Consider the following 24,645-nt stretch of genomic DNA (forward strand, 5'->3'; position numbering starts at 1 on the left):
CTCTGAACGGGCAGAAAACAGCGGTCATTACTGTACCTTCTGTTCAAACTGTGACTTCATGGAGTTCCACTGAATGTCCCACTGCTTGTTCACCTCCAGTACCTGCGAGACAGACGACAGAAAATTAAACCAACGACAGTCAAAGCATAGAGGAAACTAGAACACACACACACAGAGACAAAACGTTCCCTTCTAGCAGAAGAGGACCTAGGGCCTAACAAAATTAATAGTTGGTTTCAGGTTGGTTGTCAGTTTGGCCATGGGTAGGTAGGGAATTTATTTTATTTAATTTTTTTATTTTATTCTTTCCCACGGCGACTATGGATAGGGAATTTCTTTCTTTAATTAAAATGTTCACAACAACATGGATGCATGTACTCTGCCAGCATGTTTAATATCCATAATACTAAATGTTTGACTAAGATTTCTATGAAACTTTATTCTTAAAAAAAAAAAAAAAAAAAGAAAAAAAAAATTATATAATTCTTTTTAAAAACTCCTAAAATATATTGGGTCGCACCTAAATCAGCAGGGTCGGTCGGCAACCTGAAACCAACTATTAATTTTGTTAGGCCTAAAGGTGAACGAGAGACTTACATCCTTCCTCTGCTTCTCCAGCAGCTTGATCTTCTTCTCGTACACCTCCGGGTCACAAGGCTTGGTGGGAGTTTTCTCCACCGCTTTCCCGCTCTGAGGATGTGAAACATATTAGGAGCTGAGAGGGGAACTCCGCCCCCATTTAAAGAATTCATACAGAATGTTATTCCTATAGAAAATGGTAAAAGGTGCGTGCATTTACCGGTATATATCGCTTTTATCCAAAGCGTTTAAAAAAATGTTTCCTCACATTCACCAACACATTCACACACAGACGGCGGAGGCAACCATGCAAGGTGCCAATCTGTTCATCGGGAGCAATTAGGGGTAGGTGTCTTGCTCAAGGACACTTCGACACACTGCCCGGGAGGAGCGGGAATCGAACCGGGAAGCGTGTAGCCTTTTTACAACCCATTCGCGTTTCCGGCGCTCTGATTGGCCAGGTCATGTGACATGTGCGCCCAATAGCGTGTTTGCCCATTTCCGCGTCGAACAGCCTGCAAACTATCTGCCGTTCTATCGCCATGCTCTAAGACAAACTCTAACCTTAACCAACTTCGAAAGAGTGCCTAAGCTTAACCGGCGAAAGAACTTGCAGTCACGCTCTAAGACAAACTCTAACCTTAACCAACTTCGAAGAGTGCCTAAGCTTAACCAGTGTAGAAACTTGCCGTCCCACGATTGGCACTCATGTCACATGACCTGGCCAATCAGAGCGCAAAACGGGAACCCGGAAGCGTTGTAAAAAGGCTTCAAGCAACCGGGAACCTTCCGATCACCAGACGACCGCTCTACCTCCTGAGCCACTGTAGCCCCTATATTGCGTTCCTATATTCCTGATTGTGACGTCATCGGGTACAAATTCTGAAGCTGCTCCATAGATATAATGAATTGGGAGAGAGCGTAAAGATGACACTGAGAACACAGAAGAATATTCTAAGTATAGATTATTTTGTGTTTCAGAACTGAGAACACTACTATGGAATAAAGCTCAAATAAAACAAACTTTCTGTGGGTCCACAAAATCTGTTTCCCATTCATTGTCAATAGAGCAGCTGCAGAATTTATACGCAATGACATCACAAGTTTTGTTCTTACTTCTCCGGTATCTGGCTTTGGGAGGAGAGTAGTTAATGTTCACAAATATTGATTAAATGTTTCTGGACCAAGGAAATAACAAGAAGAGTTGATAATTTTGGTATAAATATACTGTTTAAAAAAAAAAAAAAAAAAAAAAGATTCTAAGAACAAGAAAGGTGACAAATTCACAAGCAACACACATATGGCATATACAAGCAACACACATGGCATATATCTCTTCCACTACATGACTGACTTCCACTACATGACTATGTAAGAAAATGTAACAAATGAAGTCAGGTCATTTCAGGAAATATCGCGCCTACCTTCTGTGGCGTGGTGACCTCCATCTTGGATTTTAGGCCGGCAGTTTCTTCTTTCGCCGACTCCTCTTTGGCCTCCGGAGGATTGGCGTCAGCCGGTGCCGCCGTCGCCACGGTCACTCCTCCTCCTCCTCCTCCTCCTGTGACCAGCTCTTTCAGTTTCAGATTCTCCTGTCTGGATCAGACAAGAGGGGGAAAACCAGAGTTATGTTGTGAACAAAGACCCGTTTCCCAGAGTTCGCTCAAGTCTTGGCAGAGTTTCTTCTCTGCTCAGCAGATCCTCTGGGAAGACCCTACAACACCCATGAGGAGAAGAGAGCACTGGGTGGCTCCACCGTCGAAAGAGAAAGTGCGCCAAACCAACATCTGTGATGGAGCGGCTCCAAAAAGCTTTATGGGGTTTTTATACTGAGAGAAAATAATCGACAATGTTTGGATTGATCACATAATCAAAGACCTTCAGCAACAAATCAAGATAAGATACCAAAAAAGATTTTTTTTTTAAAGGCAAAAGGTTACAGGATGGAGAACATGAGACGTGAGAGTCTGTTCATTGTTTAGGAACTGGGTATAAGAGTAGTAGCAGCAGCAGCAGCGTGTCCAGTTCAAACACACATTGTATTCCTAGAGTTGCCCTGCCAGTAAACAAACACATTCTCCCTTATTATGATCCTTTGTGAAGTTCTTCCCCAGCCAGCAGTAGAACAACAAACCCAGCCTCAAGTCCAACAGAGAGGGAGGGAAAACATCACCTTAGCTGCTCCAAGTCCCGGTTCCTGAACTGATGATCTTCCTCCATTTTCTTTCGAAGCTCGTAGTTCTCCTGCCTCAGCTGCTCACAAAGCGTCTAGGAAAACAAACAGACACTGTAGAGGTTAGAGAGGTTTGAAGAGAGGAGGAGAGGTTTGGTTTGAGGAGAGGTGATCCATGAGGAGAGGTTTGATTAGAGAAGTGGTTTGAGGAGAGGTTAGAGAAGTGGTTTGAGGAGAGGTTTGAGGAGAGGTTTGAGGAGAGGTTAGAGGAGTGGTTTGAGGAGAGGTTAGAGAAGTGGTTTGAGGAGAGGTTTGAGGAGAGGTTTGAGGAGAGGTTTGACGAGAGGTTAGAGGAGTGGTTTGAGGAGAGGTTTGCTAATGTCTATACTAATATGCACTACTAGGGATGCCCCGATCGATCGGCCACCAATCGTTATCTGCCGATAATCAGTATAAATATGCGATCAGTGATCGGTGATAATGCTTTATTTTCGCCGATCATCAAACCCGATCTCACTCGCTGTCGCCGAGTTCTGTCTCAGACACCGGGTGGTGCGGCGTCTGCTCATCCCTCCAGCCCCTCCCGCACGCATGTAAACACGGGTCTAGTCTAGTGAGACGGGACACGGGAGGACGGCGTCTCCCTGAGCTAACGTTAGCTTAGCTACCGTTACAAAATGACCCAGTCAACTATTCACTTTTAGTTTAATACATGATGAGGCATTGTCTAAGCGAACGGTATCTAACCGGCCAGCTACCGATAGCTCCTGACATCAACAAGCGCTCCAGCAAGTATAGTAGAGACGTGTATGATACCTGTTAGCTCGCGTTAGTGCAAGTTAGTTCACTGTTCAAAACGAAATGTCCCATTGAACTAAATAATTCACTGAGGTGTTGTATTAACGTTATATATCCGGCTAGCAGTAGCTACAGATAGCTCCTGATATCAATGTCTTATAACACTGATTCGATGCGTATTCGAGCTGAGGGCTTGCTGAGCACAGTTAAGTAACGTTATACCAATAGGGTCCAGGTGCAGCGCCGGAGAATCCTGGCCGTAGCTCGAGGCTACTCGAGTATAGGTCCAGCTGCAGCTCCGGAGAATCCTGGCCGTAGCTGGAGGCTACTAGAGTACACACAGACAGTGGAGCTTGTTGCGTGGTGGCGATGTCTCGCAGATAATACAAGTACAAGTCTAATTATATAATATATATATTTTATAAAAAAATTTAAAATTAAAATTATATAAAATACATTTTAATTTCTTTTAATCTAAAACGATCGGTATCGGATCGGTATCGGCCGATATGGCTCACGACGATCGGTGGCAAAAAACGTGATCGGGGCATCCCTATGCACTACACAGTGTAGCATTCAAGTTCAGCACTGCTAGACTAACAATGTCACTTGCTCTTAGCTTCCAGAGATGTACCCCTCCTGCTGACTTGTTGTACAGTTTGTAAGTCTCTTTGGATAAAAGCGTCAAACTAAATGTAGATGTAAATGTAACATCCTTCTATTGTCCTCATCATCTGCCAGTCACCTGTAGGAGGGAGGTCCTCTGCTCGTTCTTCTGGACCTTGGAGGACAGATGGTGGAACTCCACGGCCATGCGGCCCAGGTGGGCCAGCAGCTGGTTGGGGTTGGACTCCTCTGCGAAGATGCTGAAGGAGCTCTCCAGTCTCTGCAGCTGGCTGGTCAGCTCCGTGTTCTCCTGGGGCAGCAGGGGGACGATGAGCCCTGCTCCTGCAGCCTGCTGGACATTCAGAGGCAGAGGTCAGTGTTTCCTCTACGTCCATTCTGCCATGTAGTAGGGGATACACAATGTGAAGGTATAGCGCGATGGATCCATGCAAAGGTATGGATTTTTACTGTCATCCACAATATATATATATATATATATATATATATAGTAAAAAAAAAATATATATATAGTATATTTTTAAGTTAATCCAAAAAATATTGCTTGCAGCTGTATTAAAAAGTAAAATAAAATAGACCATTTTAAATTAAATAGAACCATGACAACTGTATTACAAGATAAAGACATAAAGAATATGTCATATCACATTGTACTTAGTACTGGAAAACTATACTGCCATGGTAATCGATGTCAACATCACTATTCTAATGCTGTGAAGCTTCAATAGTTGCCATGGTAATCGATGTCAGCATCACTATTCTAATGCTGTGAAGCTTTAATCTATGCCATGGAAATCAATGTCAACATCACTATTCTAATGCTTCGTTGTTGTTTTTGTGCGTTTGGTGGTTTTTTATTTTACATAAAAGATGCCAGCATTAGAAACAGCTGGTAGAAATAATGATCCAACATTACTTTTGAAAATCTATTCTTCTCGGACAAGGACGTCATGAAAACATTCAGAAAACAAAGATCTACCACATAATATTGCTATCGTTTACCCACAGCGGTGAAACTCTCTCACAGGAAGAACGAAGCTTCAAGTATTCGATGATGATCACAACTGAAGCTTCGACGCCCAACATAATATAAATCATTCAGGACAGCCCTCGACGTGGAACAAATGCCAGAAATGTCCCCATGCCGCCACAGCTACAACACAAGCACACAGTAAACACTGGACACAGTCAGTAACAAAGAGGATCAGTCAATCCAGACAGCTTGGTGGCCATCAAGGTAAATAATCATTACTAACTCAACCACCGATGACTCACAACAGTCAGGGACTGGACTGTCTAGGGGTAGTTTCCTTTAAATGTTTCTATGATGCCTCAAGACTAGTTAGTCCTGTTGGACAAAACATTTACCGGTAGTAAGAGAAAAACATGAGAAACATTGTTGTCTTGAACCACACAACAACTATTATTAACACATGTGACTGTCTAGTCACAGATCACATCACATGAGATTCTACACCATATATTCCTAAAATATTCTCACAAATAATATCCTGTGTGTGTGTGGTGTAAAGCTGGTCAGTAGCCCTGGACTTTCCCCACACTGACTCAGGCTGGAGCCTCCATTATTGAGTTTGCTGGTGAATCACTGAAGAGAGGTTCCTGATATGGAAGGAATGTCCACAGAGAAGCTAGGCTGAAGTTGGCTTGATGTAACTCAGCCATAACATTCCTCTTCAAGGTCAGAATCAATAGGGTATTGATATTTCAGGTGTGTTTAAACTTTAATGGCACCTTACTGAAGTTGTACAACATTTATTTCACCAGAGATGTGCTGATCATTTTAAATCTAGTGCTCACCAGAGATGTGCTGATAATTTTTCAGGAAATAACCTGTTCATCATGGAAAAAAGCAGTAACCCCATAAGCCTGATCGGTCTGGTACGAGATTCATTTCACGTCATAAATAGATCAATACAGTCAGTCTGTATTCATTAATGTTGTGTTTCTTTTTCAAATGTAGCCAAGAGTAAAGACCCTAACCCTATAAAGACAGCAGTCAAAGTGTATATTTTCAGCACTACGTTTGTTTACCAATGATTTTAACTAGCAAAATATGAGTTTATAAATATCTCTGCGCATTGAATCGGAAACCGGATGAATTAGAAGCAAGGAAATGACGGCGTCATGAAATTGTTGTAGTCCTAAGAAAGAGGAAACCCAGGGCTTTCGATGGACGTTGAAATTTCATACAACTACACTACCCAGCTCCCACCAGTTGCTGTCAAAGCTGCTGAAAATATTCTATGTGAAAAATTCTGATGTTATTTTTCGTGATTATATCTCACGGGTCGAACAAACCTGAACGTTATTGCAATAAAATACAACGTATATTGTTTCTTTACCTTTGTATATCTTCTTTATATTTCTGACAGTGGGAATACATTCCCTGAGATGTCCCTAGATACCAAGAACATGCAATTGGACATTGTAGAAGTGGAGCAATCTTCCATTTACTTGGGTATGTACTTTTAGGCCAATTTTCTGAAAATATGGCCCTATATATTTCTGAAACATTCACTGATGACAGGAACGTAACAGTATTCACAGAACTGTGGCGGCTTAAAAAAAAACAACAATCAGCCCTTTCAGATAAGAGATGTTTTTTGTGGGGATTTTTCCCTATCTTAGAATTCTACCATTTAAGTTGTCATGATTCTAAATCAAAGCAGTTCGATTGTACATCTAAAAAAGTTATCTGTAAGAAGTCTGGTACTTACAGTCTGGCCGTCATTAGTCTTCTCTTCCATATTCACAAGCTCAAACTCTGACAAGGCTTCCTGCAAGGAGTTCAATAAGAACATGGACACAAGACAAGAGCATGTCACCTTCAGGTGGGAAAGGCTTCAGGCTTTCAATATACAACCTCTTCTTTGGCTAAGAGAGAAACTAAACTAAGCAGCCAGGTACATTCCAGAGTTGAATATTTAAAAGGAACATGCCAACATTATGGGAAATGCATTTACCGTCTTCTCCAGAGTCAGACAGGAAGATAAATACAATTTCCTCTCTGTGCCTTCAGTAGAAAGCTATCCAACTTAGCACACATTAATAGAAGCTAATACAGACTAGCTAGCCTAACCGTTGGCCAAAAAAACCTCTCTCCAGAGTTTAGCTAGGCTAGCAGTCCCTATCCACTTCATTCATTTGTGCTAAGCTAGACTAGATGATAAGCACATTTCCCATAATATCAGTGTGTGTTCCTTTAAAAAGATGTTCCCCGTCGCTGAGGCAGTAAACACTGAAGGGATTTCCAGATAAGAGTGACTGTTCCTACAATCTTCACAGATCTGTCTCTGTTTGGAATGCATCCAAACCCCAGCAGCGCTGGGCTGATCATTTTAAATCTAGTGCTTGCCAGATATAGGCTGATAATATTTCAGGAAATAACCTGCTCACCATGGGGAAACGCATTAACCCCTTAATAACCTGCTCACCATGGGGAAACGCATTAACCCCTTAAGCCTGATCGGTCCGCGTGTCTCACTTCCGCAACGGATTTAGTCGGATTTCGGTTTCGCCTGATTGGCCGCGACGGCCACGTGACACGCGTGGCACGCCCCCTCGGCAGCGGCAGCATTGCCGCTGCGAATCAGTCAGAGCAATATTGTCGCGCCATCTTCTGAGTGCAGACGCGCTGCTGTTTAATCACTTTTCCCACTTCAATGACAGAGCTGCTGTTTAATGCTCACTTTTCCCACTTCAATGACAGAGCTGCTGTTTAATGCTCACTTTTCCCACTTCAATGACAGAACTGCTGTTTAATAATATTGTCGCGTTGTGGAAAGCAGGATGAGAGAGCGTAGATTTCAGTGTGTATCATTTAATCATTTATCATTTAACATTTGACAGGCATACATTGTTGTCATACAGAAGTACAGAATACTTTTATCCAAAATGCTTCTTACTGTTACTGTTAGACTGTGCTAGACAAGATAAGTATGAAATAAAATAGTATAGCATGTAAAATAGAAGTAAAAATAGAGGTCACGCTGTTCAGTATAGACATATGTACAATGTTCGATGCAGAATAGAAGTAACTGAGTTACCATACAATATACTATGCAATGTACTAATATACAATACGCTATAGTGCAAAGCAGCAATGGGATGAGGTACAATTTACAGTAAGGTGTACGAGTTGCAGTGCAAATGCTTCTTACTGTTGCGCTCCAGACTGTTACTGTACCATACAATATACAATATACTATGCAATGTACTAATATACAATACGCTATAGTGCAAAGCAGAAATGTAAGGTGTACGAGTTGCAGTGCAAATGCTTCTTACTGGCGCGCTCCAGAGACTGTTAAGCATTTTGGATAAAAGTATTCTGTACTTCTGTATGACAACAATGTATGCCTTTCAAATGTTAAATGATTAAATGATACACACTGAAATCTACGCTCTCTCATCCTGCTTTCCACAACGCGACAATATTATTAAACAGCAGCTCTGTCATTGAAGTGGGAAAAGTGAGCATTAAACAGCAGCTCTGTCATTGAAGTGGGAAAAGTGATTAAACAGCAGCGCGTCTGCACTCAGAAGATGGCGCAACAATATTGCTCTGACTGATTCGCATCGGCAACGCTGGCGCGGGGGCGTGCCACGTGTGTCACGTGGCCAATAAAAAATACATTTCTTTTTTTTGTATAAGGAAGTTGCATTGTTCATTTCAATACCTGTAATAGTACAGTAGTCCACACACACATGTGCATTCAGTTAAGTTGGAATATGACTTATATGGAATATGGCTGGAGGGGGGAGCCAAGGCTCTACGTTTGTTTACCAATGATTTTAACCCATTGCTCGCCAATGACTTGTTAACACGTCATTCTCCGCCATGCATAATCAATCAAAACCTTTCTGTGTCCGGGCCGGGTGAGGTTTCCCGTGTTGAGTCAAATTAAGCCGCAGGCTCCACTCCTGGTGGTGCCCTTCCGTCAATTCCTTTAAGTTTCAGCTTTGCAACCATACTCCCCCCGGAAGTAATCTGCCAATGACGCCGTAAGGCGTCTTTGAGATCAATATTTCATATTTTCGTCATGATATTCACATTTCACCCACGGAGTCTTGGCTGGTGCTGTAGGACTCCGCTCAACTCTGCAACGCTTCAATACCGCCACCTCGTGGACGATCGACGAGTTGCCAAAACCGGAAGTGGCCGGAAGTGCTTAGTCCGTCCCCTATTCCGTCCGGCCACTCGCTATCGCTCCCGGGACTCTATCCAGACACCGTGGATATCGATCCGTTGCCATAACTCAATAAACATGATTGGACGTATATTAGTATTATACAAACCGGAACTGGATCACCTAGATCAGGGCTATTCAACTGGCGGCCCGCGGGCCGGATGATTCTGACCGGCCCGCCAAAGATTACATGATAATAAAAAAAAATAAAAAAAAATGTTTCTTTTTAATATTTTTTTTTTTTTTTACTTTTTTCTTTTCATGTCAACGTTAACACGCACAATTGAGCCAAAAGTCACTCAATTAATGACAGATTTCATTGATAAATTGAGGGAAAACTTTGCAAGTCGATTTGATGAATTTGACATGTCCAGAGAATTGATGCATTTTGTGAGCAACCCATTTGCCAATGTAGCTGCTATTTCCACAAAAGGACAAGAGTTCCTTGCATCACTTCACATTGATGAAGGTCTCCTGCAACTTGAAATAATTGACATGCAAGCATCATCTGCTCTGAAGCAGGCACTTGAGAATTAATCCACCACAACATTTTGGATAAAGTGTATTCATGTCAAGACATTCCCCAAAATAAAAACGCTGGCAATATCTGTGCTAACAATGTTTGGCTCAACATACACCTGTGAATCCAGTTTCTCTCACATGAATGCCATTAAAACAAGCAACGTGCCTCCTTGACAAATGAGCATTTGCATCACTGTTTGCGGGTAGCCCTCACTTCCTATGAACCCTCTTTCTCTGCCATTGCCCAGTCAAAGAAGTGCAATCGCTCTCATTAGATGTGTGTATGTAGGCTAGGCCTGTCTGCCCCCCACCCCCCTGATGTTTGAGAGTTAAGAGTGGACAATAAGTGCTAATAAGATGCTGTGATTTGCTGTTGTTGCACAGACATGAAGCACTTTTTCATAAGCTCAGCTGCACTATAAATGTGTTTTTTTGTTCAAGTGTTACTGTTGATGTTAGAATGTTCAGATGCACATCATGCACTCGTTTGTTTTTTATTTTATTTTTATATTGAAATGTTGAAGAGGAGATGTTGCAGTTGTTGCACAGTCATAAATGAAGCACTTTCTGCAGGAGATGTTGCAGATGTGGCACATAAATGAAGCACTTTTTTTGAAAAGTATACTACTTTTGCAATGTAGTTAAATAAAAGTTGTGAAAATGTGGTTGCGTGTTGTGTCAAGTGTACATATATTCATAGCACGGGGAGGCGCCGTGGCAGTCCGGCCCCTGGCCCCTTGGGTTGCTGACAATGTGGCCCCCTGAACAATTTAGTTGAATAGCCCTGACCTAGATCAACATCACATAACTGGGATCCGTTTGCGCCAGTGTGATCGCCCAACGGTAAGAGGAAGCTGCCGTGAGTTTCAGCGTTTTTGATTATTATTATCCATACAAACTGCTCTGATCTATATATCACCCATACTACATGAATCATTTAACGTCGGTCATTGAATTATAAATGACCCCCCCCCCCCCCCCCCCTCCGGTCACCAGCAGATGATAGGATCATGTACAGTTGAAATTTTTAATATAACGTTGATCGTATCAAACTGCATTTGATCATCTAGTATATGCATTTATGGTTATATCTCACGTTCTATGAAATACAGCGGAAAACGATAAAAACATATTTATACTCTGGACGGTATTTTAGTATGAATGAAAAAGTAAAACGTTCCTACATCCTGAACGATAGATAATTGATGTTGAATGGGCCATAGTAATGTCAATGTAGCAATACAATTTTAAAAGTTATAGCCCTGCAAAGAAGGTGAACATCTCCATAGACAAATAGCGCTGGCAGAGAGGATACAGCGATGGATATAAGCTCCGGCAGAGAATGGGTTTTAATAGTGCGGTGGCTTAGCAAAAAAAATTGGACGCAACGGACAAAAGCACCAAATTTTTTCCACGTGTTCCCCATCACCATAGTTTTCATTTTGGGGTAGGGGCCACGTCATCATGATGGATTTCAAGATGGCCGCCATGTAAAATCAAGGTTCTGCCCATTAATAAATATCTTGGTCCATAGCGCGCTCAATATTAGAGCGAACACAAAAGGTATTGGTATCCCTGTAAACTAGAGAAGCTAAGCTTTCCATTGGTACCATTTTCATTAAGCCCAACTGTTGGGAAGGGGGTTTTAATAGGCAATGATTCAAAATTATGTTACATTTTCGACCTAGAAAAAAACTGCCATGCTCATCTTCCAAAAGGTCCCTTGGCTGTTCACATGAATATATCAGAGTGAACATTTGGTTTTATAGGTACCCACAAGCCTCTTCTTTCCAGACACTTTGTCCAACTTGCATGCTATTTGGGGCAATAATCAAGCAGGTTTGTGCATGTGGTACAAATGTGTCGAACATTGGGTTAGGGTTTGTTGTTAGAATGTTGAACATAGAAGATACATTTTGGTGTCAAACTAGGGCTGGACGGTATGGTCTAAAATGTATATCACGGTATAATTTGAAGCATAGACGGTAAAATGTCTATATAAATGCTTCTGAAGGGGTAAAACACTGTTATTCTGTTACAGCTGCTGAGCTATACTATAGCTAATGTCCATCAATATCTTCCTTTTTAATTAAATAGGTTCAAGAATCGAATCAGGATTGTTAGCAGAGAGAGAGAGAGGGAGGGAGGGAAAAGGCTGCTAGAGTGAAGCTAACGTTAGCTTGCTGAGGCTAGTACATCGACAGGCTGCTAGTGGAGCCAGCTAACGTTAGCTTGCTGAGGCTAGTACATCGACAGGCTGCTAGTGGAGCCAGCTAACGTTAGCTTGCTGACGCTAGTACATCGACAGGCTGCTATAGTGGAGCCAGCTAACGTTAGCTTGCTGAGGCTAGTACATCGACAGTTAACATTACATAAGGTTTTAGCGCGACGTGGGCATTCCAGAATGGCGAGGATGCAAAGCATGTTAGACCATTGGACTTGTCGCAGTTTACATTACACATAGAAACTGCGCGACTTGCGAGAGAAGTTGTCACACAGCCTTCAAACGCAGGGTGGAAGAGCTAGTTTGCTTCTGTGTATTATGAAATTACAATTGCGTGTGTTGACATGCCCACTGCGTGAAGCCTCTGTGCTCCTAAATAACTTTTTCCAGTTCCACATCTATTATGACAAATTCTATCTATTTTTAGGGGCAAATACGAGTGAAATAGTCACGCCCTGGCTGTGGTTACATGACGTCATTGCTATTTTAGAGCTGCTCTACCGGTTACAAGGTATAGTCAAAATCCATACCGTAGCGCAAATTCATAACGTTTATACCGTATACCGTTTATACCGTCCACCCCTATGTCAAACTACACATTTTCTGGGTCAATAAATGTGTTAATGCTATGAAGAATATCCTGGTCGTTTGGTCATTACGGTGTTGATGACCGGTATAGCCACCGACAGCTGTCATGAGACGTGCACTGAGAGTATGGCCACCGCGGGAATTTGTATGAAACATTCTGATATTTTCGCAGGTCTTGTGCAGTGGTCTCGTGCGTGCCACTGTCAACCAAGCGACCGCCAGTGGCACGACTCGAGACGCGCACCGTTTGACAATGATATGCATGCATGCAGCATAATTTGCGAGTGCTCTCGTGAGTCGTGACTGAGGAGAGGATGGCCCGCAGGCCGCAGGAATTTCTATAAAAATTCTGATACTTTGATTAGTTAACCATCTATTCCGTTAGTTAACTATGTATTGGTAGATAACTTATTACATATTAATATGATATTGTAAGGGGCAGGACCAGATAAGCTTTGCTTCTTTCTGTCCCTTCTCGAACAAAACCATTTGTCTTGAGCTATGTTGATTATTCCCTCCATAGGAAGATATATTTAAATGCATTTGTATTTTATTTCGTTTTAATTTATTTTTTGTTATTACAAATGTGTGTTTATGGTTGCAAATGTTCGAGATAAATAAAGATCAAATCAAATCTAACTGAAGAAGTTATCCCTTTTCTAACAAGAGAGAAAAACGTATACCATAATTTTCGGACTATAAGCAGCGCCTTTTCCCCCCATTTTTCGACCCTGCGGCTTATATAACGGTGTGGCTTAAATGTGACTCAACGTGACCAAATCCGAAAATGTAAAAATCTAAATATTGCTTTTTTGACTGCATTGAAATGTTATTTATCTGTTCCCTTATTTGCTAAACTTAATACAACTTGTAAATGAGTTCATTCTTGTTATTTGTCCGACAGTATTGTGTCCCAATATTAATTACATTATGTTAATTAAACATTAAAACACCTGCGGCTTATAGTCCAGTGCGACTTATATATGTACACATCATTCAATTTAGCTGCTGCGGCTTATATTCAGGTGCGGCTTATAGTGCGAAAATTACTGTAGTTTAGCTTTAAACTATAACGTCATTGCTTATTAGGGATGGGTACCGAATTCGGTACTTTTAAAAAGGTACTTACCGAAACACGCACATCCACACGCACAATATACGTATCAGGGCCGACGTTCCACTCTACTGGTTAAAGTTGCTTACTCGTGAGTAGTACGTTTGTTGATAAAAAAAAATAAGGTCCACAGCCGCTCCGGTGTAAAACAAAGATATCCAAATGGTTTATTTCTCTTCCACAGCGAAGTCTTTCTTTACAGAAGTGATCCTAAAGCTATTTTCCTAAATATTCACGTCACTACTACAAGGTAAGAAAACTGTATTTTCTCAGTCTCCAAAATCACGCCGACTCGACACATGAAAATTCCTCCTCACCTGAAAGCCGTAAATAAACAGCAAAACGGTAGGCAAGGCACCCTGATCTAGAAATGCAGGCTTCAATCTATGTTGTTTAGTCTATCTGTTCAGTACTGCTCAGCACTGTTTCAAGATGCACAATGAGCTCTTCTTCTTCTTTTGAATTTCCGGCAATGAGCTCTTCAGAGACTTGTTGAATATAATAGATACACAAATGTTCTAGAATGTTTGATTATGACAGCATACTGTGACATCACGAATGCTCTAGAATGTTCCATTATGACAGCATACTGTGACACCACAAATGTTCTAGAATGGTTGACTATGACATCATACTGTGACATCACGAATGTTCTAGAAGTTCAAGTTCTTTAATAGTTGTCATACAGAAGTACAGAATACTTTCATACAAAATGCTTCTTACTGTTACGCTCCAGAGACTGTGCTAGACAAGATAGTATCAAATAACATAATAACATAATATAGCATGAATTTAGAAGAAGAATGAGGTCACAGTTGTTCGGTATAGACATATGTACAATGTTCTGAGTTACCATATAATATACAATACACAATACTATGCAGTGTACTAATGTACAGTACTATCTAGTGCAAAGCAGAAATGGGATGAGGTACAATTTTAGGTACAATTTACAGTAAGGTGTACGAGTTGTAGTGCAATCCTTCATCCATAAATATAAAGTGTGGGGAGTGGGTGCTACAGTGTGTTTGTTTAAAGTGGGTGTGTGCTATAAAGTGTGTGTAGTGGGTGCTACAGTGTGTTTGTTTAAAGTGAGTGTGTGCGTGTGGATGTGTGTGCTATGTGTGTTTGGTGGTTGTTGTTGTGTAGTGTTCATTCATCATTGTTCGTTTAGCAGCCTGATGGCCTGGGGATAGAAGCTACTTCTGAGTCTTTCTGTGCTCGCCTTGAGACTCCTGTGTCGCTTGCCTGACGGCAGCAGTTCAAAGAGGCAGTTGTTCGGGTGGCTCGAGTCCTTAATAATTCTCTTAGCCTTCCCCTTGCAACGCTTGTTGTAAATGTTCTGGAGGGTGGGGAGCCCCCCTCCAATTGTGCGTTCGGCTGAACGTGTCACTCTTTGTAGTCTGCTTTGGTCTTTTGCAGTGCTATTCCCAAACCAGGAGGTGATGTTGCCGGTCAAGATGCTCTCTATTGTACATGAGTAGAAGTTCTTAAGGATCTTCTGGCTGACTTGGAACTTCCTTAGGCGCCTGAGGAAGTAGAGGCGTTGTCGTGCCTTCTTCACCACACTGTTAATGTGTATGGTCCATTTCAAGTCCTCGGATATGTGGGCTCCGAGGTACTTGAAGCTGTTGACTCTCTCAACCGGTGCCCCGTCGATGCTGAGGGGGCTGTAGTCCTTGACCCCCGACCTCCTGAAGTCCACAATCATCTCCTTTGTTTTGCTGACGTTCAGGGAGAGGCTGTTTTCCTGGCACCATCCCGCCAGGACCTTGACCTCTTCCAGGTAGGCCCTCTCGTCGTTGGCAGAGATCAGGCCCACCACCACTGTGTCGTCAGCAAATTTGACGATTGTATTGCTACTCCGCTGAGCCACACAGTCGTGTGTGTACAGGGAGTAGAGGAGGGGACTCAGAACACAGCCCTGGGGGGCCCCTATGTTGAGGGTGATGGATGAGGAGGTGCAGTTGCCTGCTCTCACCACCTGGGGTCTGCCAGTCAGGAAGTCCAAGACCCACTGGCAGAGGTCATAGCCCAAGCCCAGGTCCCTGAGCTTGGCTATGAGTATGGAGGGGACTATGGTATTGAATGCCGAGCTGTAGTCGATGAATAGCATTCTCACATAGTTCCCCTGCCTCTTGTCCAGGTGTGATGCTGCTGTGTGCAGCACATGGGATATGGCGTCCTCCGTGGACCTGTTGGGGCGGTATGCAAATTGCAGGGGGTCCATGTTGATGGGGAGGGAGGAGCAGATGTAGCCCTTTACTAGCTTCTCAAAGCACTTCATGGCTATGGAGGTGAGAGCTACAGGGCGGTAGTCGTTGAGGCAAGCAGGCTTGGATTTTTTGGGTACAGGGATAATAGTGGACTTCTTCAGGCAGGTGGGGATGACAGCCTGTTCTAAGGACAGGTTAAATATGTCAGTGAATACTGGGGCCAGTTGGTCGGCACAGACTTTTAGGACGCGGCCGGGGATGCCGTCCGGACCTGCTGCCTTCCTGATATTCACTTTTTTAAAGGTCCGCCTCACCTCATGCTCTGTTACCCTGAACACTGCGCCTCCATCAGCAGCCGACCCCCCCCCCCCCATTGCCGAGGCTTGTGAGCTGGTGTTGTTATTACCAGCATCAAACCTCGCATAGAAGGTATTGAGGTCGTTTGCTAAGGAGATGTCATTGTTCAGTTTGAGGGAGGCGCCTTTGTAGTCTGTCATCGTTTTGAGCCCCTGCCACATAGCTCTAGAGTCAGCTTGTTCAAACTGGAGTTCAATTTTATCCCTGTAGCGCCGTTTGGCCTCTGACACTGTCCTCCTTACGTTGTGTTGCGCCACCTTGTGGTCATTCATGTTGCCTGCCACTAGGCCGTCATTGTATGCTTTGGTGCGCTCTCTCAGAGCTTCACGGACGGATTTGTCTACCCAGGGTTTTTGATTTGGGTAAACTTTCATTTTGGTAGTGGGGATTGTTTCTTTCACCCTAGTACAGACATAGTCCAGCACTGTCTCCGTGTAGGCATTAATGTTATCTGTGTCGCGGAATACAATCCAGTCTGTGTTGTGGAACACTGACCGGATCGTATCCTCTGACGTCACATCCCATTTCTGCACCTCTCGCGAGACCACGGGAGTACTTTTAATTCTTTGTCTGTACTTTGGTGTAAGGAAAATGGATGCGTGATCTGACTTGCCAAAGCCACTATCAGAATGAGCCTTGTAGCCACCTTTAAATTGCGTGTAACAGTGATCTAGGATGTTACCGCCTCTGGTGTTGCAAGTCACATGCTGGTAGAAATCAGGCAATACCTTTCTCAGATTGGCGCTATTGAAATCTCCCAGAACTAAAATGGCGGCGTTAACGTTCGTCGCTTGTATATTATTTACCTCGTCGTGTAGTCTGGAGAGCGCGGCGTTGTTGTTGGCTTGCGGTGGAATATACACTCCGACCAGGACGATCGCCGTTAACTCCCTCGGGAGGAAGAAAGGACGACACTTGATGGTTATATATTACAGTTCTGGGGAGCAGTAGTTGGATAATTCCTTCACATTCGTTGGATCACTCCAATTTTTGTTAAACATGAAGGCAATACCTCCACCACGTTGTTTACCGGACTCTGATTGTGTCCGATCCTTCCTATGGATAAAGAAGTGGTCCGCTGCTTGAATCGCGTGATCTGGAACCTCCGGTGTTAGCCAAGTTTCGGTGAAGCAAAGGACATTGCAGTCCCTAACGTCTCTTTGATATTGAATCCTTGCTCGGATGTCATCCAGTTTATTGTCTATTGATTGTACATTGGCTAGCAATATACTGGGAAGTGGTGTACGGTGTCGTCTGGATCTCAGCCTGTTTCGGATTCCAGCCCTTTTTCCTCGACGTCTTTTCCTGGGGTCTAGGAACAAAGGATCTGGTCCTAGTCTCCGGAGGATTTCTTCCGGCCATTGATGTGGTTCGGAAAGTTGATCCAGCGAGTAATCCAGTTGGTAAGTTTCCCGTAATCCAATGTCTATGAGTGACTGACGGTCATATACATTAAATGCACCAACAGTTGGTACGCACAAAACTCTAAAAACTATAAATATTAACAAAAGTAAACACAGTCTCGACGGAGCTAACAGAGAGGCAGCCGAACGGGGCGGCGCCATCATCATCTATTCAGAAGGTTCTATTATGACAAATAATACGGTTCAATGACTTTATCTAAATCCAATCAATATTCCTAATGCCGTTTCAATGTAAGGTTATAAAAATAAACATATAAACATTCATATAATACAATAACCTAAATATATAGCTTTGGCTCCTCTACAATACACTTACCTAGGATTTGACTTGATTCAACAACAAAGCAGTCAGGGCAAGCCGAAAACGGTCGAAAGTGTAGTTATTTGAAGTTTGGATTTTTTTTTTTCGACTGAGGTAGGTAGATTACATTTTTAGAGACTAAAGTACCGAAAAAGGGTACCGGTATCGATTCACAGGTACCAGTACCGTATGGTTCAAATGTGAACGATAAATAAAGATCAAATCAAATCTAACTGAAGAAGTTATCCCTCTTCTAACAAGAGAGAAAAACGTATAGTTTAGCTTTAAACTATAACGTCATTGCTTATTAGGGATGGGTACCGAATTCGGTACTTTTAAAAGGTACTTACCGAAACACATCGGTACTACCGAGTATCGATTCACGTGAGATACCGTAAAAGAAAGAAAAATAATTCATTTTTTTTGACTTTTTTTATATTTTTTTTAACCTTTTTTCTTTTGTCAACGTTCACACGCACAATATACGTATCAGGGCCGACGTTCCACTCTACTGGTTAAAGTTGCTTACTCGTGAGTAGTACGTTTGTTGATAAAAAAAAATAAGGTCCACAGCCGCTCCGGTGTAAAACAAAGATATCCAAATGGTTTATTTCTCTTCCACAGCGAAGTCTTTCTTTACAGAAGTGATCCTAAAGCTATTTTCCTAAATATTCAAGTCACTACTACAAGGTAAGAAAACTGTATTTTCCCAGTCTCAAATCACGCCGACTCGACACATGAAAATTCCTCCTCACCTGAAAGCCGTAAATAAACAGCAAAACGGTAGGCAAGGCACCCTGGTCTAGAAATGCAGGCTTCAATCTATGTTGTGCTCAGCACTGTTTCAAGATGCACAATGAGCTCTTCTTCTTCTTCTTCTTTTGAATTTCCGGCAGTGTAGACGCATCGTGGCAGAGAATTGTTGAATATATATAGATACACAAATGTTCTAGAATGTTTGATTATAACATCATACTGTGACATCACGAATGCTCTAGAATCGATTGGATTTAGATAGTCATTGAACCGTATTATGTCATAATAGAACCTTCTAGAACATTTGTGATGTCACAGTATGATGTCATAGTCAAACATTCTAGAACATTTGTGATGTCACAGTATGATGTCATAATGGAACATAATATTCCTAATGCCGTTTCAATGTAAGGTTATAAAAATAAACAAACATTATAATACAATAACCTAAATATATAGCTTTGGCTCCTCTACAATACGCTTACCTAGGATTTGACTTGATTAAACAACAAAGCAGTCGGGGCAATGGAAAGCCGAAAACGGTCGAAAGTGTAGTTATTTGAAGTTTGGATTTTTTTTAACATTTTTAGAGACTAAAGTACCGAAAAAGGGTACCGTTGGGTACCGGTATCGATTCACAGGTACCGGTACCGTATCGGAACGGTACCCATCCCTATTGCTTATGTCCAGAGATTCCACCTTTGATAACTAAAGTAATGACACTTGACTTACCGGTTATATTATGTTTTGCCTTTTTAAACATGTCCCTTATCGCGCTGTCCTCTGGCTGCGCTAAGCCACGACAGCTGTCACGAGACGCGCACTGAGAGCTGGCCAGTATACCGTGGGAATTTTGAATTTTATGAAACATTGATATTTTCACGGGCACGAGACCACTGCACAAGACGAGCAAAAATATCTCCATAACAGTTAAATACGCCTATACGGGCTAAAAAGTTATGATAATAATAATAAATGTAAAGAGTTATCCTAATAAAATGTCTATTCGATTCATGCATGTCTGACTGTTAAACAAGTAAAAAATGATGTAAATATGTTGTTAGAATGGTACAAATATTCATCTGGTGACATTGTTCATAGCATTAACACATTTATTGACCCAGAAAATGTATAGTTTGACACCCAAATTGATCTTCTATGTTCAACATTCTAACAACAAACCCTAACCCAACATTCACATTTTTGTTAGTTGTTAGAATGTTCGACACATTTGTACCACATGCACAAACCTGCTTGATTATTGCCCCAAATTAGGGCTGGGCAATATGGCAAAAAATCATATCGCGATAACGATATGATAATGTTATCATATCACTCGATATCGATAATTATCAAAATTGTTATAAGTATAAAAAAAAGAAAATCTGTTTTGCAGGAATTCTTTGTCGTTGCTGCCATCTTTAGTGTTACATCCCCTCACACTCCAGTTCTCAGGCTGCAGCTGGTTTAAAAGCGAAAGTAAACCGGCTTCTCTGCTGGCTGTGGCTCCAGGGGAGTTGAACAGTTCTGGCTCTGCTCGTTTCTTTTCTATCTTTTGGCGCTTTTTTGGTGGACAAACCACCGCACATGTGCACCGTGACTCCAGCGTTTCCGTTAGCCGGTAATTACCGGTATTTGACCGGCAAAATCTGTTGAAGTCCGACATATTTCATCTCTCCGGTCTTAATGTCCGGTGAAAATAATTCCCTGAGTCTAAGCACAATTTGATTATTTGAATTGTATTAAAATAGGCTAAAATTAAATAGCCTATGCGATGAACAAAACGATCATTACATTTGTTTCCTCGTTGCTTCTAATAATGACAACGACGTCGTCAGCGAGAGCTTAGTGCTGGGTGTGCGAACTTTTGTGAAGCTGCAGAGCCATAGCACCAGCAGCACAATGCAGTATTCCAGCAGTACTCCAATTCAGCCATTTTCAGCCAATGTTGGGTGGGGGGCGCTGCTGTGCGGTCCCCAGAAAAGAGCCAATAACAGCTGGATCAGCTGCTCTGCAGCGCCATACTCTTTGCAAATAAGTCGTTGCGAGGTGGAGAGAGTCGTCACGCAAACCACGATAATGTTGCCGTCTCTCTGCTTTCTCAGTTCTTCGCTTGATATAATTAATACAAATGTCCAATATAACGGAATTCGTTAGCTCATAAAAATGTGATTATAACAGACTGCTGTTTAGTGTCGGACCGACTGCCCACATACGCGGTCTATTTTATTTCAAGTCAGCAGCAGCACGGAGTATCGAGGGACTTATTTTATTTGTAATATATTAATGACTGTATACGCAAAAGTAGCCTAGTTTTAAGTAATACTATTATAAATCTACATGCCTTGAGGATGACATTCTTTATATAGCCTGCCTATCAATTGTTTTAAAGCTCAATAAACTATGACCGGAATTAATCTCATTTGTCCGGTAGATTGAAATCTTGCCGGTCACGGAGACCGGCAACAATTTTTTCTAACGGAAACCCTGCGTGACTCGTGACTGGAGTCTAGCTCTGCTAGCACACATAGCCTACTGTGTACAGACGGTTTCAAACTGTATTTTAAATTAGAAAGCAAACAAAATAAATGGACAAGAGAAAAATAAATCTCAATTTAGTCAGTATTGTCATTTGGACAAGCAAAGCCATTACTTTAAGTTGCAGGCAAGAAAGACAAGTCTGTCCACTGTCTCTGGTTTTAAAACTGCCCTGTTGCAGGTCACAAAAAAATTACGGTAAAATAAAAATATTCAATATTTTTTTTTCCGATTTCTTTTTTTTCCGATATCGATTAAAATATATCGCGATATTTATCGTTATCGTTATATCGCCCAGCCCTACCCCAAATAACATGCAAGTTGGACAAAATGGGTATGTCTGGAAAGAAGAGGCTTGTGGGTACCTATAAAACCAATGTTCACTCTGATATATTCATGTGAACGGTCAAGGGACCTTTTGAGCGTGGCAGTTTTTTCTCTGCGAAAATTGAACATAATTTTGAATCATTGCCTGTTAAAACACCCTTCCCAACAGACAATGATACCAATGGAAAGCTTAGCTTCTCTAGTTTACAGGGATATCAATACCTTTGTGTTCGCTCAAACATTGAGCGCGCTATGGACCAAGATATTTATTAATGGGCAGAACCTTGATTTTACATGGCGGCCATCTTGAAATCCATCATGATGACGTGGCCCCTACCCCAAAATGAAAGCTATGATGATGAGGAACACGTGGGAAAAATTTGGTGCTTTTGTCCGGCGCGTCCACATCCTTCTCAAATCTGGTGCTAAGCCACCGCACTATAAGTGTCATTCGCGAAATATGAGTTTATAAATATCTTGGCGCATTGCATCGGAAAAAACCGGATGAACTGGACGTGAGGAAAACGACGCGGTCATGAAATTGTTGTTCTACAATTAAAGTTGTCATGATTCTAAAACAAAGCAGTTTGAATGCATCCAAAACCCCAACACCCCCAAGTGGAAGCAGTCTGAGGACCATGTTACTCACAGTGGGTTTCTCAGGCTGCAGAGTCTTTCCTGACGAACACGGCTGCTCCTCCCTCTGCTCTGCAGCGCCGGGCTGCTGGTCCTGTCTCCGCTTAGCGCCGGAGTGGCCGCCTGGACCAGGAAGAGGCAGTGGTTCAACACGACTGGCCCTGAGGGTCATTACTGTACAACTATTGAGTCACACACTGAAACAAAAATAGGCCCTTCTCACATCAGACATTCTGACTTGTGCCTGGTCTCCACTAGCCCGGGGTTTAGTCGTGCTCTGTGGTCTGTCTGGCACACGGTGAGCGTCGCCATTGTCTTTAGAACCTGGCTGGACCGCCGGCTGAGACAGACACCTTTCATAACCTGGCCAGACCTGGCTGGGACTGTTGTATCATCGTGGTTTAGCTTGTGTACCACAGTTGGTGGTGTGCATTTTGAAAGGTTACCTAGCAACCATTGAGTTTACAAAAAATGGAGACACGGGCGGCCGGGTAGCACAGCGGACTAAGCGCCTGTCTACCACCGCAGAGACACTGGTATTGAATCCGGCTGTCAGCGGTGCCTCCGGCTTGGCCGGTCGACGGTCGTCATACTGGCACAATTGGCAGTGTCAGCGGGAGGGAAGCCGGTGGGTAGTAATCTGGTCGTTGTAAACAGCGACTCCTACAGGTCGGTCAGGGCGCCTGCACAAAATGGTGAAGGTAGTGTGACCTCCCACGCGTTACACTTCACCAATGAGAGTCCTCGCTGTCAGGTGAAAAGAGGCTGCTGGCTGTCTCCTATGTATCGGAGGAAGCATGTGATAGACTTCAGGGCTCCCTAGACCGACCAGTGGGGGGCACATGTGCGCAACGACCAGGAAGGGGAGGGGGGAATTGGCATGAGCGACTAAATTGGGATGGGAGGAAAAAATACAGAAAAATAGGGGGAGAAAAAAGTGGATAAAAAAAAGAAAAAATGGAGACACAAACCTAACCATACCCTACCAAACCGGGCCATGGCTAGCCCCAGCCAGGCTGAACATAGCTAATGTTAGCTAGGGCAAACATAGATGTAAACTATAGATCTATATATATGTGTGGTTACCTGTGGTTACCCATGAATGACAAGTCAGAATGACTACTTCGAATGAATATTGCTCAAATCAAAAGTTGACTGATAACGCTGAGAGAAAACGTCATGTATTTCCTAGTGTACAACTAAAATAAAAATTCTGTAATGTGTGTATTTTGCTGTAGCTGTCAGAAAGGTGAAAGCCTGTCGTTAACCAGTAATGGGTGAGACGTTACCACGTGTCTCCGTCTGAACGGGCCCTCCCATACACAGGCTGGTGGCGAAGCTGGACGACTTGAGGGCCTCGTTGTCTCTCACCAGCTCCTCTACCCGCTGACGTAGCCGCGACGCCTCCGTCTGAGACTCCTCCAGCAGGTCTCCTGAAAAACAGATGCCAGATCAGATCTTATCTTAAATGTTGACCACTAGGAGCTGCCCAGTACAACCTCAGTCTGACACTGTTGACCACTAGGAGCTGCCCAGTACAACCTCAGTCTGACACTGTTGACCACTAGGAGCTGCCCAGTACAACCTCAGTCTGACACTGTTGGCCACTAGGAGCTGCCCAGTACAACCACAGTCTGACACTGTTGACCACAAGGAGCTGCCCAGTACAACCTCAGTCTGACACTGTTGGCCACTAGGAGCTGCCCAGTACAACCTCAGTCTGACACTGTTGACCACTAGGAGCTGCCCAGTACAACCAGTCTGACACTGTTGACCACTAGGAGCTGCCCAGTACAACCTCAGTCTGACACTGTTGACCACTAGGAGCTGCCCAGTACAACCAGTCTGACACTGTTGACCACTAAGAGCTGCCCAGTACAACCAGTCTGACACTGTTGACCACTAAGAGCTGCCCAGTACAACCAGTCTGACACTGTTGACCACTAGGAGCTGCCCAGTACAACTTTAGTCTGATACTGTTGACCACTAAGAGCTGCCCAGTACAACCACTGTCTGACACTGTTGACCACTAGGAGCTGCCCAGTACAACCTCAGTCTGACACTGTTGACCACTAGGAGCTGCCCAGTACAACTTTAGTCTGACACTGTTGACCACTAAGAGCTGCCCCAGTCCAACCAGTCTGACACTGTTGACCACAAGGAGCTGCCCAGTACAACCAGTCTGACACTGTTGACCACTAGGAGCTGCCCAGTACAACCAGTCTGACACTGTTGACCACTAGGAGCTGCCCAGTACA

General features: G+C 43.0%; 1 protein-coding gene across 10 annotated transcripts in view; it reads right to left on the reverse strand.

Annotated features, from left to right (window-relative positions):
• Positions 1-24,645, reverse strand: part of tnip1 (TNFAIP3 interacting protein 1) — a 55,685-nt gene that overhangs the window by 16,024 nt on the left and 15,016 nt on the right. For 5 of the 10 annotated variants that reach the window (XM_084331500.1, XM_084331499.1, XM_084331498.1 and 2 more), the window contains exons 3-10: positions 23,677-23,820; positions 22,401-22,510; positions 6,913-6,972; positions 4,296-4,508; positions 2,753-2,847; positions 2,004-2,175; positions 598-690; positions 37-102 (exon numbers count right to left, since the gene is read on the reverse strand). In XM_084331500.1, the coding sequence (XP_084187626.1) occupies positions 37-102; positions 598-690; positions 2,004-2,175; positions 2,753-2,847; positions 4,296-4,508; positions 6,913-6,972; positions 22,401-22,510; positions 23,677-23,820 (953 nt within the window). The remainder of the gene's footprint in view (positions 1-36; positions 103-597; positions 691-2,003; positions 2,176-2,752; positions 2,848-4,295; positions 4,509-6,912; positions 6,973-22,400; positions 22,511-23,676; positions 23,821-24,645) is intronic. The other 5 variants (XM_084331495.1, XM_084331502.1, XM_084331497.1 and 2 more) reach the window with 5 other exon arrangements.

This window comes from Notolepis coatsorum, assembly GCF_963971535.1.
Source record: "Notolepis coatsorum genome assembly, chromosome: 16".
Lineage (NCBI taxonomy): Eukaryota > Metazoa > Chordata > Actinopteri > Aulopiformes > Paralepididae > Notolepis > Notolepis coatsorum.